A 14,152-nucleotide genomic window follows, 5' to 3' on the forward strand; every position below is an offset into this window, starting at 1 on the left:
ACCTTACAAGGCCCCAGTTGCTATGCAACATCGCATACCTCTTCTAGCTTACGTATTTACTCTTCTTGCCATAACTCTCTCTGAGCACAGTAGAAACACAGTTAGAACTTAACCAACCCCACACATACAAACACCTTTGTCCAGCATGTATCTAACTATAAGTTTTACCTTTCCAGACACAGAAACATTAAATTAACTTAAAATTATACCTTATTTCTAATGTTTACCAATAAAAATATAAATCCCTTAAAACCACCTTTGTTTTCCTAACAGAATAATTGTTTTTTTTTAAGTATCAGGCAGTGGCTAGTGGGGTCCCACAGGGATCAGTGCTTGAGCCCCAGCTATTCACAATGTACTTCAATGATATTGCTGAGTGAACCAAAAGTAATATTTCCAATTTGCTGAAGGCACACAACGTGGTGGAATGTGAGTGGTAAGAAGGGGATGCTTTGAGACTTCAAGGTGATTAGCCAAATTGAATGAGTGGGTAAATATGTAGCAGATGCAGGATACATGTAAAGTTATCCACTTCGGACGGGGATACAGAAAGTCAGAATATTACTTACATGGTGATAGATTGGGAAATATTGACAGATAAAGGGAGCTGTGTGTCTTGGTGCACCAGTCACTGAACGCAAGCAGGCAGGTACAGCAAGCAGTTTGGAAGGCAAATGGTATGTTGGTCTTCATTGCAAGAGGACTTGAGTACAGCAGCAAGGATATCTTATTGCAGCTGTACATGGTCTTGGGGAGAACACACCTGGAGTATTGCGTGCCGTTTTGGTATCCTCATCTAAGTAAGGATATACTTGCTTTAGAGGGAGTGGAGCGAGTCAGACTGTCTGGGAAGGCAAGATTGTCAAATGAGGAGAGGTTAGGTTGACTGGGTCTGCATTGACAAGAATTCAGAAGAATGAGAGGGGATCTCATTGAAACATATAAAATTCTGACGGGGCTGCACCGATTGGATGCTGGGATGATGTCTCCTTTGGCTGGGGTGGGGGTCAAGAAAAAGGAGTGAAAAGTCTCAGGAAATGGGGTAGACCATTTAGGACTGAGGTGAGGAGAAAGTTCTCTACTCAGAGGGTAGTGAACCTGTGGAATTCCCTACCACAGAAGGCTGTGGAGGCCAAGTCACCTGCATTTAAGAAAGAAATAGATATCTTCATGCATGGTTGGATACACTGACGACAGCAGAGCAGCCAGTAGTAGAAACAGATATCTGGATTCAAAGGGTGTGAAGGGGTATGGGGAAAGTGCCAGGGTATGATCATATTGAATTGCGGAACAGGCTTGAAGGACCAAATACCCCAATTCTGTTCCCATTTTGTATGTTTCTATGTGATGCCTCACTTCAGTAGCTTCTAGGCCAGTATAAACTGTTATGATTGTTACTGCATTTGACTTTCTCATCTTCCTTAGCCACCTCTAAAGCTGACCAGGTTATGGTAATGAATGCAGATGTTCCAAGAAACAGAAATCAGTGGGACCAAAAACCACCAGACACGCTGCTGAATGCACTACTGGCTGCTCAGCTGTCGTCAGTGTATCCAACCATGCATGAAGGTAAAATTGCTGAAGAAACGTCTTATGATTTGACTGTATGTAGAGGCTGGGCCATTAAGTATGTTCAAGGCTGAGATAGACAGATTTTTAACCAGTAAGGGAATCAAGGTTTATGGGGATACGGCGGGAAAGTGGAGTTGAGGATATACCAGTTCACCAGTTCATTCATGATCTCATTGAATAGTGGAGCAGACTCGATGGACCGCGTGGACTACTTCTGCTGCTGCTATGTCTTATGGTCTTATAGTATGATATGATAAACCAGGACATGCATACCCTAATAGTGGCTAAAATACTGGACCGAAACCCCAATATTTTAGTTTATTTGTAAGACTGTGCAGAAAGAATGATTCGCTCCAGGAGTGATTGAACGAGAAAAATAGAGATCTGGTATTTTTAAAACAAAACTATTATTAACACAGAATTAAAATATTTAACTTCACATCTGGAAATAGCTTACAATTAACCCTTAAAGAATACTACCCAATACAATGAATAGAGTACCCTTGATTACAATCTCTATTCCCAATTAAACAACAAGAAAGAAAGACATACAGCTCTCAATCCGTCCTTCATCTCAATGGCACAGAGTAATACTTGCTTTCCAGAACTGATGTGGCTCCTGTTAGAACCCCTTCAGACTCTGGCTAGATGTCTTCAAAAAGCTGTTTCAACTGGTTTGTTTCAGCTTCCACCTTATCCTCAGACACATCAGCAGTGCTTTAAATACTATTATTTAATGGTAGTCTCTCACTACCCTGCTGTGAGAGAAAATTGCCTTAATTGTGGATCAGTGTTAGCCAAATCAGAACTTCCAAGCTTGAGCTAATGGAATTTTGTTTTGATCAAGGGATTGCCTTTGGAGTTCATTAGATCCCAGCTTGGTAAGGTGAGGTCGTTGCTGTGTGGAGCTACGGCATCAGTCATTTTGAGAAAGCAGTTCAGTTCTGATCTGAATGAAGCTGTGTCCAGAAGTCAAACAGTTTGCTCTCACTGTAGTTCAGTTAACAGAGTTTAACAATCTTAACGTAGTGCAGATCTGTCTGAGAACAAGGGGGCAGCTGAAACAAGCTGGGAAGCAGCTTCTGAAGCAGCTTCCATGGAGCTGGTTTAGCACAGTGGGCTAAACAGCTGGCTTTTAATGCAGAACAATGCCAGCAGCGCGGGTTCAATTCCCGTACCAGCCTCCCTGAACAGGCGCTGGAATGTGGCGACTAGGGGCTTTTCACAGTAACTTCATTGAAGCCTACTTGTGACAATAAGCGATTATTATTACTATTAAGACATACAGCCAGAGTTTCGGCACTGGTCTGACAGGGGTAGATCCTTTCTGTAAAGCAGTGTCAAGAGATCTCTCTTTCTCAAAGAACATCTCTACAAAGCAAGTATTCATACGTGCCGTTTGTAGTTAAAGTGGATTGAGAGATGAGATGTGTTTTTTTCTTGTTGTTTAAGTGGGAATAAAGATAGCAATTGAGGGTATTGCATTCACTGAATAGAGTAGTATTGTCAAGGGGGATTTGTAAGCTATTTTCTGATGTGATGTTAAAGATTGTAATACTGTGTTAGTAATAAAGTTGGTTTGAATATACCATATCCCTATTTCTTTGTACAATTACTCTTGGAGTGAGGTATCCTTTTCTCACAGTCTTACAAAATTAAAATAAAATATTGGGGCTTCTGTCCAGTATCCTAGGCACTGCTGGAGTCTGGTCTGGGATTATAATACTCGGGACGCAGGGCAACACGGTGGCACAGTGGTTAGCATTGCTGTCTCACGGCGCCGAGGTCCCAGGTTCGATCCCGGCTCTGAGTCACTGTCTGTGTGGAGTTTGAACATTCTCCCCATGTTTGCGTGGGTTTCGCCCCCACAACCCAAAGATGTGCAGTGTAGATGGATTGGCCACGCTACATTGCCCCTTAATTGGAAAAAATTAATTGGGTACGCTAATTTAAAAAAAATAATAATACTCCGGACGCCCCAGAGTTCTTTACAGCTAATGAAGTACTTATGAAAGTACCACCGCCTGCTTGTGCCCCTCCAAGCCACACATCGTCCTGACTTGGAACTGCATTGCCGTTCTTGCACTGTTGCTGGGTCAAAATCCTGGAACTCCCTCCCTAACAGCACAGTGGGTGTAGCCAAACCACATGGACTGCTGCAGTTTGAGAAGACAGCTCACCACCACCTTCACAAGGGCAATTAGGGATGGGCTACAAATGCTGGCCTAGTCAGCGATACCCACACCTGTGAATGAATAAATAGAAAAGAAAATGCAGTCACTGTTGTAATGCACAAAATGCTGGATATAATGGTGGGCGTAAAAGACACTGGTCAGCTTATGTGCAGACATAGGCAAATAATATGGTCACTTTGACTGCTCTAAATATTTTGAGTACTTCCCAAAAGTAGATGTACCATCTTTCTAGTATCGATAGTCCAAGACAAAAATAATTGTTAAAGTGACAAAGTAGGTAAAATCTATTTGGCTGCTAGGTTTTTGGTCCCTATTGGGAACGAGGAAGGCATGGCGAGGCCCAAAACAGCTGAAGAATGCTACAAGGCTGAGAACTTGAAGTTTCTGTAGGAGCACATTATTTTTTTCTGTTCCATTTCTTGCTCGATAACTGGTCAAACCGAACCTAGCCAGTTACCAAGAGGAAACAACAGCAGCAGGAGGCAAAGGGGCTCATAGGGTCAAATCCTGAAAATTGAGGCTCCCTGCCTCAAAGATTAACTGATCAAATGGAACTGGTGGTAGGAAATGGGCTGGGGAAGGGAGGGATAGAAGCTTAGAATCATAGATTGGTTGCAGGATAGTTGGAGGCTGCTCAGCCCATTGTTTCTGTACTAGCTCTCGGCAAGAGCAACCCCTCATCATCTTCCTCCAAAATAAAGGGGATTCCAAAGGACTTCCCCATTTTGCTCCTTTTAAAGTTGGTGAGGCACAAAATTACACATATCCATAGACCATTCCAAAAAGGGATAGATTGAAGCTGCCTGGAGTCCAAATCTTCACCTTGCTGAAGATGATTGAGAATGCTTCTACTCATGTCTTTTGCACTGACGTGTTGGATTCTGCCATCATTGTGGATGGAGATAATTTTGGAGCCTCCTCCTCTAATAGTTTAATTTGTCCACCACCATATTCCTTTGATGTGACAGAGTTGCGGAGCTATGGTCTGATCCACTGGTTGTGACATTGCTTAGCCCTGTCCATTACATTAATTTATTAGTTCTGTGTTGTATCTGTGAACATACTTGCCAATGAATGATCAATGGATGGAACAAGGGACATGTACAACCTATTGGACAGTCTATGTGAAGTTTGTTATCTCACATGCCTCAGCAAATTGTTAGTCAACTTGTAGCTTTGCACTTCAACTGTGGTATGGAGGGGGAGGGGTAGATGGGGGTATATTAAAGAGGTGGTATTTACGGGCACCTCCCTCAGCTTGAAACACAGATTTTTATGGGTTCCTTCACAACTCTGTGGCTCAAACAGTCCCTCTTCTGCTGAAGGAGGACTTCCAGTCCCGTATCTGAAAGTGAGCTGAGCTACACTTGAAGGTGGCCTTGTGTTGTTACAGTCTTCCAGTTGCTGCCTGGCCCTTTACAGTAAAATATAAAGCTTCACCCTGTTCTCTTTCAAGTACCGTGCCCTAAGTGAGCATTAACCACCATGGACTTCCATTGGATTGGTCTATGATTGGCAAAGTACTGCAGTGATTTGTTGTTGCTTTCTGCAGTATGGCTGGCAATGAAAGTCTTTCACTCTCTACCACCTGCCACCAGGTGAATCGGAAGGATTTACAGACTGATAATCACCTTTTAGGGCTTTATGTTGAGACTTAAGAGCACAGCGGACATAATTCTAAATAGCTGACTTCAGAAAATGGACAAGATCAGTAAAACCTTCAATGTTTCAGCAGATATTCTGTCCTACCGCACTGTTGCAGCTCATGAGAAAGACTATAGTCTATATTTAGGATATATATGTGTACATATTTATTTATATTTACAAATTGCACATACATGGGGCAGGATTCTCCAATAATGGGGCTATGTCCCCACGCCGCCGTGAAAAGCGGCGCCAACCACTCCGGCGTCAACGGTCACCGATAATGGGGAATCCTCCCCTTCCTAGGGGCTGCGGCGTGGTCCCCGGAACTCCAGCTGGCGCGGAACGGCCGGCACGAGTTCGCGCATGCGCGTGATTCCGCACATGCACGGGGGTTCCCTTCTCCGCGTCGGCCCCCGGGCAATATGGCGTATCCCTACAGGGGCCCGGCGTGGAGGAACATGGGCCCCCACGGAAACAGCCCGCCGATCGGTAGGCCCCTATCGCAGGTCAGGCCACCGTGGGGACCCGCCCTCCCTCCAGGACGGTCCCCGCAGACACACCTTCCAGGTCCCGCCGTGTGGGACCTGAGTAACCACGCTGGCGGGACTCGGCCGAACTCGGCGGCCACTTGGCCCGTCGGGGCCCGGAGAATCGCCGAGAGAACGCTTTCAACGGCCCCCGACCGGCGCGGTGGGAATCCCGTGGGCGCCCGAGAATCGGCGGGGGAGAATCCCGGCCAATGTATATTGTTTAAAAAATTGCAGCCATCAATAGAAATGTTTATTAAGTTTTCAGTTAATTAAGTTTATGATTTAAGCAATTACAGTCTAATTTAATCATTTTGCTATCAAGTCCATGAATAAGATCATGGAGGTAATTGTTTGTCCTGGTGAGTCAGCCTTGCTCTTTAACACAGTTCAGGTTATTGATCAATCTGTGTTTCTTTTCAACAGATGACACGCTGACTTTGATACCAACAGAAGAGAGCAGCGATTCCAAATCAAATTCTGCCTCTGAAATTGAAGTAGATAAGGAACGACTGGAGCCTAGATCTGATGATGATGACACGTGAATTTGCTACTCTTTTTGCTCCAATGTCAACCTTCCAACATTCAAACAAACAAAAGCTAATCACATATTACCTAGAATGTAGAGCAAAGGAGCGGGCAATTTAGCCCAACTGGTTCATGCTGGTGTTTATGATCCACATTAATATCCTCTCACACATCTTAATCTAATCCTACCAGCATAACCTTCCAGTTCCTTCTCTCTCATGTGTTTATCTATTTTCTCCCTCATATGTTTAACTAGCCTCCCCTTAAAAGCATCAATGCTAGTCACCTCAACAGCACCCTATGGTGGTGAAAGTAGATCAGCCTAGGATTTCAGTAAAGCAGAATGGTAGACATTTGAAATTTCCATGCTGCATCCACATCAATACGTTTTGGATCAGCACAGCAAAGCTCTTCACTGGAGAAGCTCAGTCTTCACTGTAGAAGACTTAGAAAACTTCCCAAGGTACTTGAAAATCAAGGGACGAAAGAGACGGAGGAACGTAAAACAATAACCAGCACCAGGGGAAATGACACTGGGAAGGCTATTAGACCCAAAAGCTGATAAGTCCCCAGCACCAAATGGCTTGCATCCAATGGTCGTAAAAGATTTGCTGCAGAGACAGTAGAGGCAGTGGCTATAATCTTACTTGAGGAAGGATGTGGGGGCGTTGGAGGCAGTTCAGAGGAGGTTCATCAGATTGATTCCAGGGATAAAAGGGTTGCAGTATGAGGAGAGATTGAACAGTTTTGGCTCATACTCACTGGAGTTTAGAAGGATGAGAGAGGATCTGATTGAGGTATATAAAGTACAATGAGGGATTGATAAAGTAAACAACGGCCAAATGTTCCCCTTTGTGGGGCAATCTAGAACGAGAGGTCACAGATATAGGTTGACAGGAGGTAGATTTAAAACTGAGATGAGGAGGAACTACTTCTCGCAGAGGGTGGTGAATTTGTGGAACTCGCTATCCCATAGCACGATGGAATCTGAATCATTAAATGGTTTCAAGAAGGAATAGATGTATTTCTGATTTTTAAAAATGCGTTACAGGGATATGGGTAACAGGCAGGGAGATGGATCTGAGACCAGAAAAGATAAGCCAGCTCAGGACATGCCCAGAACATATGCAGCTGATTTGCCGGGCCCCTCCCACCCCGTCAAACATCCAGCTGATTGATTGATTTATTGTCACATGTACCGAAATACAGTGAAAAGTATTTTTCTGCGACCAGGGGAACGTACACAGTACATACATAGTAGACGAAAAGAATAATCAACAAAGTACTACGATAAATAATGATTGGTTACAGTGCGGAACAAGGGCCAAACAAAGCAAATACATGAGCAAGAGCAGCATAGAGCGTCATGAATAATGTTCTTACAGGGAACAGATCAGTCCGAGGGAGAGTCGTTGAGGAGTCTAGTAGCTGGGGGGGGGGGAGAAGCTGTTCCAATGTCTGGATGTGTGGGTCTTCAGACTTCTGTATCTTCTTCCTGATGGAAGGGTCTGGAAGAGGGCAAAGCCTGGGTGTGAGGGGTCTCTGACAATGCTGTCTGTCTTCGGGAGGTAGCGGGAGGTGTAGACAGAATCAATGGGAGGGTGGCAAGCTTGTGTGATGCATTGGGCTGAGTTCACCACACTGTGCAGTTTCTTGCAATCTCAGGCTAGCCCTAGTTAAGTGTGCCCGGTGCACCATCTTCAATTTTATTGCCCCAGTCTCGCAAATGTCAAAGAAGCGTTCACCCTACACAAGACATCACCACACCCCCTCACCTAATTCCACCCCCAATTCCTCCTACCACTTGGCCTTAATCCCCACCAGAGATACAGTAACCTCTGCCATTATCCTCCTGTGCATTCCTGAGGTGTTTCCCTCCTCCACCTCCGCGAGCGACAGAATTCTCTCCAACAATGAGACTGGCGGCACTACTGGAAATGGCGGGAAGACTTTCCTCGCAAAGTCCCTCACCTGCAGATATCTAAAGTTCTCCAACTGTGAAAGTCTCTGATGACTCCTCTGGACTCACGAATCACTCTTCCAGAAACATGTCCCTCAAACCGTCCACTCCCTTGTCCACCCAGCCTCGAAACCTGGCCTCCAATCTTGCCGGTTCAAACATATGGTTATCACAGATCGGCGCCAGCTTCCACATCCTACCTGATGCTGCCAGAATTGCCACCATATTTTCAACGTTGCAACCACAACCGGATTACACACCAACTTCCCTGGAGAGAATGGAACGGGGCTGTCGCCAGCACCCACAGCCCTGACATGAACCCGATTCCATCCTCACCTACACTGCCTCCTGGTCCCCACACCAGTCCAATACCTCCGCTGCATTTGCTGCCCAATAATAAAAGATCCAGGCTCCAACGCAATGCCCCCAGATTGCCGGTCCCTCTGCAGGACTGTATGCCCAATCTTAGCAACCTTACCCATCCAAATAAAGGACAAAATTAGTCTATTTGCCTCCACAAAAAACGCTTTTGCCCAAAACAACTGTCAGGCATTGGAATAGGAACAGAGACCGTGGCAGAATGTTCATCTTCATAGACTGCACTCAGCCTGCCAAGGACAGAGGGAGGCTGTTCCACCGCTGTAGTTCAGCCTTAGTCCTACCCACCAGACTTGTAAAGATTAATTTCCGAAGCCGGGCCCAATCCCACGCTACCTGCACCCCTAAGTACGTAAAATGAGTGCCCCTCAAACGAAATGGATCCCACCTCCCCAATTAACTCCCTTCTCCAGTGGGGTAATTGAAAAACACTTCTCAAGATTTAACTTATACCCAGAGAACCCACCAAACTGCTTCAGCAGCACTATTATGCTCCCCATTGTAGGGACCGATCTGAGACGTACAGCAACAAGTCATCAGCATACAGAGACACCCTATGCTCCATCGCCCCCCTCACTATCCACCACTACTTCCCCCAAATTCCTCAGTGCGATGGCCAAAGGCTCAATTGCCAACGAAAATAAGAGAGGGACATAGGGCACCCCTGCCTCATTCCCCTGTGCAACTGTAAATACTTCAAACTCATACTATTCGTGCAAACACAAGCCTTACGTTCCCTGTGTAACAGTCTCACCCACGACACAAACCTGGGTCCAATCCCAAAGTGCCCCAACACCACAAACAAATAGTTCCACTCAGTCCTGTCGAAGGCCTTTTTAAAAAATATAAATTTAGAGTACCCAATTCATTTCTTCCAATTAAGGGTCCATTTAGCATGTTCAATCCACCTACCTTGCACATCTTTGGGTTGTGGGGGCGAAACCCTCGCAAACACGGGGAAAATGTGCAAACTCCACACGGACAGTTATCCAGAGCCAGGATCGAACCTGGGACCTCGGCGCCATGAGACTGCAGTGCTAGTGCTACCACTGCGCCACTGTGCTGCCCTTTCGAAGGTCTTTTAGCATCCAGCGCCACAACGACCTCCTTCCCCCCCCGCCTCTGGCGGGGACAGAACCACATTTATCAGGCGTCGCACATTAGAGGACAACCACCTTCCTTTCACAGACCCAGTTTGATCCTCACCAACAATGCTTGGGAGACACTCCTCAAATCTGAGCACCAGCACCGTTGCCAGGATCTCAGCGTCTACATTCAATAACGAGATTGGCCGATACGGCCCACATTCCACCGGGTCCTTATCCTGCTTCAGAAGGAGCGAGATGGATGCCTGCATCATCATTTCCAAGAGCGAGTCCTCAAATGCTTCCAGTAGCAGCGGTATCAACCGGTTGACAAACTTTTTATAAAATCCCGCCTGGCCCCGGCGTCTTGCTCGTCTGCATGTTACCGATTGCCTTCCGGGAACCCTCCATCCCAGTGACTCTTCTAACCCTTCCCGATCTTCCTCCTCCAATGTGGGACATTCCAACCCCTTCAAAATCTCCCCCCTGTCCGACTCATCCTCTGGCGGTTCTGATCTATACAACCTCTCATATCTCTGAACAATATATCGGGAAGCCGCCTACTGACTCATCGGGCCAGCCAACAAATGGCTAGCCTTCTCCCATATTTTTGTTAGTTGCCCCCCATCGTCCTCCACAGCTGGCACACTGCTTATCCGTAGTCACCAGATTAAACTGCATCTGCAGTTTCGTCCTACTAGCCAATAGTTCGGGCGTGGGGTCCTCCGCATGTTTAACATCCACCTCCAAAATTTCATCCACTAGTCGTTGCCGCTCCTCCCTAGCCTGCACATTGTATGCAATTATCTTGCCACGCACCACCGCCTTCAACGCCACCCATAGCACCGAGCGTGAGATCTTCCCATTTTTGTTAAACACGACATACTCATCAAATACCCTCGCTACTCTCACACAGAACCCCAGATCTGTTAACAGCCCTACACAAAACTCCCTCTCCAGCACTACATCTACCAGATGCGGGGCATGATCTGAAATAACAATAGCAGAATATTCCACTCCCCGAAACCTGGCAACAGAGACCGCCATAAAATAAAGAAATTGATGCATGAGTAAACCTTATGCATCGGCGAGAATGAGAACTCCTTGCCCCCCGGGTGCAGAAACTGCCCCCCCCCCCAACTCTCTCATAAATGCCCCCAACACCTTTGTGCCCCACAAAGGGGACAAAAACATCAGCTGGGAGCGGTCTACCTTCAGATCCCAAACCATATTACAATCGCCCTCCAGGATCAATTGATACGTATCCATATCCGGGATAGTTGCCACCACCCTCTTCATAAACTCTACATCATCCCAATTTTGAGCATATACATTAACCAAAACTACCGATCTGCCCTCCAATACCCAAGAGACCACAGTCTGCATCTGGAATTGGACTCTTTTATTAATCAAGATTGCCACCTCCTGGGCTTTACTCTCAATGCACAAATGAAATACCTGGCTTATCCAACACTTATGGAGGTTGGCTTGGTCCTTCACCCACAACTGGGTCTCCTGCGACAGCACCAAATAAACCCTCAAACTCTTCAAGTGAGCAATACCTCTCACCCATTTTACTATGTTTCCCAGCCCCTGCACATTCCACAAATCGGAGGTCTCTCACCGTGCCCCTCTCCCCTTGGATCAACGTTCACCCCGACAGGGGATGCTCCCATTCCCCCCCCCCCCCCCCCCAACCACACAACAACCAGAAGCCCCCACCCAAGCTGGCACCTAGCCCCACCCATCAGATGAGACAACGAACACACCCCGCCCCCAACCCCTATCGTAAAAAGACCCTACTTCCTCTAGAAACTGCTCCTATCTCCATCATCGCCATCCCCTCACCATTCATACTGAAACCTGCACAAACAGGATCCGCAGGCCGCAGCCCCTCCCCACCTCACTCCCCTCGTACTTAATAACCAACAAACAAACCCAGGTGCCCCCCACACCCACCTTAATACCTCGAAAAACCCCTTCCCCATTCCCAACTGCCCGTACCCCCCTCTCCAAATCTGTCTGCCTCCACCTCCATTGCCGTCTCGAAGAAGTGATCCCGAGAGTTGTGCATGACCCTCAACATTGCTGGGTAGACCATTCCAAAACGCACTCTGCTTTTGTAGAGCTTTCTTTGCCCTATTGAAGGCCACCCGCCTTCGTGCCAGGTCAACCGTGACATCCTGGTATATCCAAATGCTACTGCCGTCCCACCTCACCTCACGGTTCTGCTTAGCCCACGCAGCAGCTGTGAAAGCAAACTATTGCAGCTCCAGGTGGCTCGTTGGCCCTTGGCTTCGGCTGGAGCGACCGATGTAACCTATCCAACTTGACGGGGGAGGCTTCATTTCCCCTCCCCCAACAACTTGGCAAGCATTGTCGAAAAGTACTCCGTTAGCCTCGGGCCCTCCCCACATTCTGCAAATTTAGCCCCTAGGACCCGTTTTCCAGGTCCTCAACCTTTGCTCTCGGGCCCTTCTTACTGTCCTCCACGTACAACAGCTCGGCTTCCAGAGACGCAAGCTGGTCACTGTGCCTTAACAGCGCTGCCTTACCAACAGCTGCAACACATCACCATTCTTCCACACCGTCTCCGACGTCCTTCATCAGGACCGAGTCCTCCGCCGACTGCTTAAAACTCTCCAGCGTTTCCCTCCTACACCGCTCGAAATGTTTACTGAACTGCTTCTCAAACTCAGCCGCCATCGTCTCCACCAGCATATTGATCGTTACTAAAGCAGCCCCACCCGCAAAGCCCACCTCTGCCATCTTTCCTCCCATAGCACTTCTCACTGAACTCAACCCTGCTGGCAGACTAACACTCACATCTTTCTTCAAAGTATTCCTTCTTTGGTCCTTAGACATCCTCTCGTAACCCACTTTCAATTGCGGAAGGTTTCCCTTCGAATTCTCCCCAAACAAGTGAAAAAGACCAAAAGCCAAGGACTCTGGCGGGAGCTACCCAACGTGAGACTTCCTCCTATGTGTCACCACCGGAAATCACTGTAACGTTTTATCATTGTGACGGTGTGGATTAACTTGTTAAGATTTTTCGTGACATTTGCGTGAATTTATTGTTTCCTTAGAAATTTTGAAGAATCAGAAGATGAACTCACAGAGCAGCTACTGGAGTCTTTACAAGATCTATTTAATCCAGAGGAGAAAACACAAGGTAGTGATGGGAAAGGAATCAGCCAAAGTACACCCGATGAAGTAAGAGAGCAGGAGAATGAAGACCACAGGGAAATGCAAGCTTCTGACATGGAGAGAAAGCCTGAGGAATGCTGCAATGAAAAAGATGTATATACACCTGATCCACAGAAGGATTATACAGAACAAAATGGGGCAACTGCCTGAGAATGATAATCAGTTAACCGAATATTCTTACAGCTGGTGAAATACCTGGAGCCATCTGAAACACAAGAAGTTGCACAAATTTGTCTAAAACTATTTGTGCATTTCAGAGAAAAAATAGAATGAAAATTAATTGCTGAATGTTATCCGGGCATTTTTTGACTGACCATGTCCGAGTCAGCTAACTGGGAATCTGGTTATTGTGATTCACCAAGGATCCCACCTGCCATGGATCTAATTTGTATAGTCATTATAGTCAATAATAAAAGTTATTAAAATTAGTTAAGTTTAGTCATTTTATTTTAGGAATGCCTTTTCAGTCATTTGTAAATGAACTATAATTATATAAAAATATATAAATTATATTATAGGACAGGACTAGTACCTCTATGTCACTGCCAGTTACACATTCTGATTTTGAATGTGGGTAAGACTGATTGGTAGCAGTGTCCTCAGCTCTCAGGTATCCCTCCAAGCAGCTGATAAAAGCATACCAGTGGATATGTCCTGATACCTCACCTAACAAGCTAAAATGATGAGTTTTTACCAGTTTTATCTGTTGATGCCCCCCTCTACAAGTGCAAGAAGTCTACAATGAAGGATGAGACACATGATCATAGCAAGAGGACATTGTTTCTGAAGCCAGACATCAGCAAGATATGTGACACATCCAGAGAACTCTCCTGACAAAGCAGACTTGTGGCTAGTCACCTCTGAAAAGATTGGGATCTTACTGAGTAACATCCCATGGTTAGCAATGAACCCTAATTGTAAAAATGCTATTGCTTATACTAGTAGTGACTGCCACATCCAACCATTGACAAGAGGAACAAGAAAAAAATCATATTCTTTTATATATGTTCGAAAACACTGGTTTAAAAAGTGTAATTTGTCTCGTTTATGAAA

At 46.0% G+C, this 14,152-nt stretch overlaps 1 protein-coding gene across 1 annotated transcript in view; it reads left to right on the forward strand.

Moving 5' to 3' along the window:
* LOC140391980 (serine/threonine-protein kinase Nek5-like) overlaps positions 1-13,527 on the forward strand; it is a 116,682-nt gene extending 103,155 nt beyond the window's left edge. Inside the window, exons 20-22 of the mRNA XM_072477094.1 lie at positions 1,426-1,569; positions 6,368-6,482; positions 12,979-13,527. Of these exons, the coding sequence (XP_072333195.1) occupies positions 1,426-1,569; positions 6,368-6,482; positions 12,979-13,249 (530 nt within the window). The 3' untranslated portion in view covers positions 13,250-13,527. The remainder of the gene's footprint in view (positions 1-1,425; positions 1,570-6,367; positions 6,483-12,978) is intronic.
* The last annotated feature ends 625 nt before the right edge of the window (positions 13,528-14,152 follow it).

This window comes from Scyliorhinus torazame, chromosome 15, assembly GCF_047496885.1.
Source record: "Scyliorhinus torazame isolate Kashiwa2021f chromosome 15, sScyTor2.1, whole genome shotgun sequence".
NCBI classification, from domain to species: Eukaryota; Metazoa; Chordata; class Chondrichthyes; order Carcharhiniformes; family Scyliorhinidae; genus Scyliorhinus; species Scyliorhinus torazame.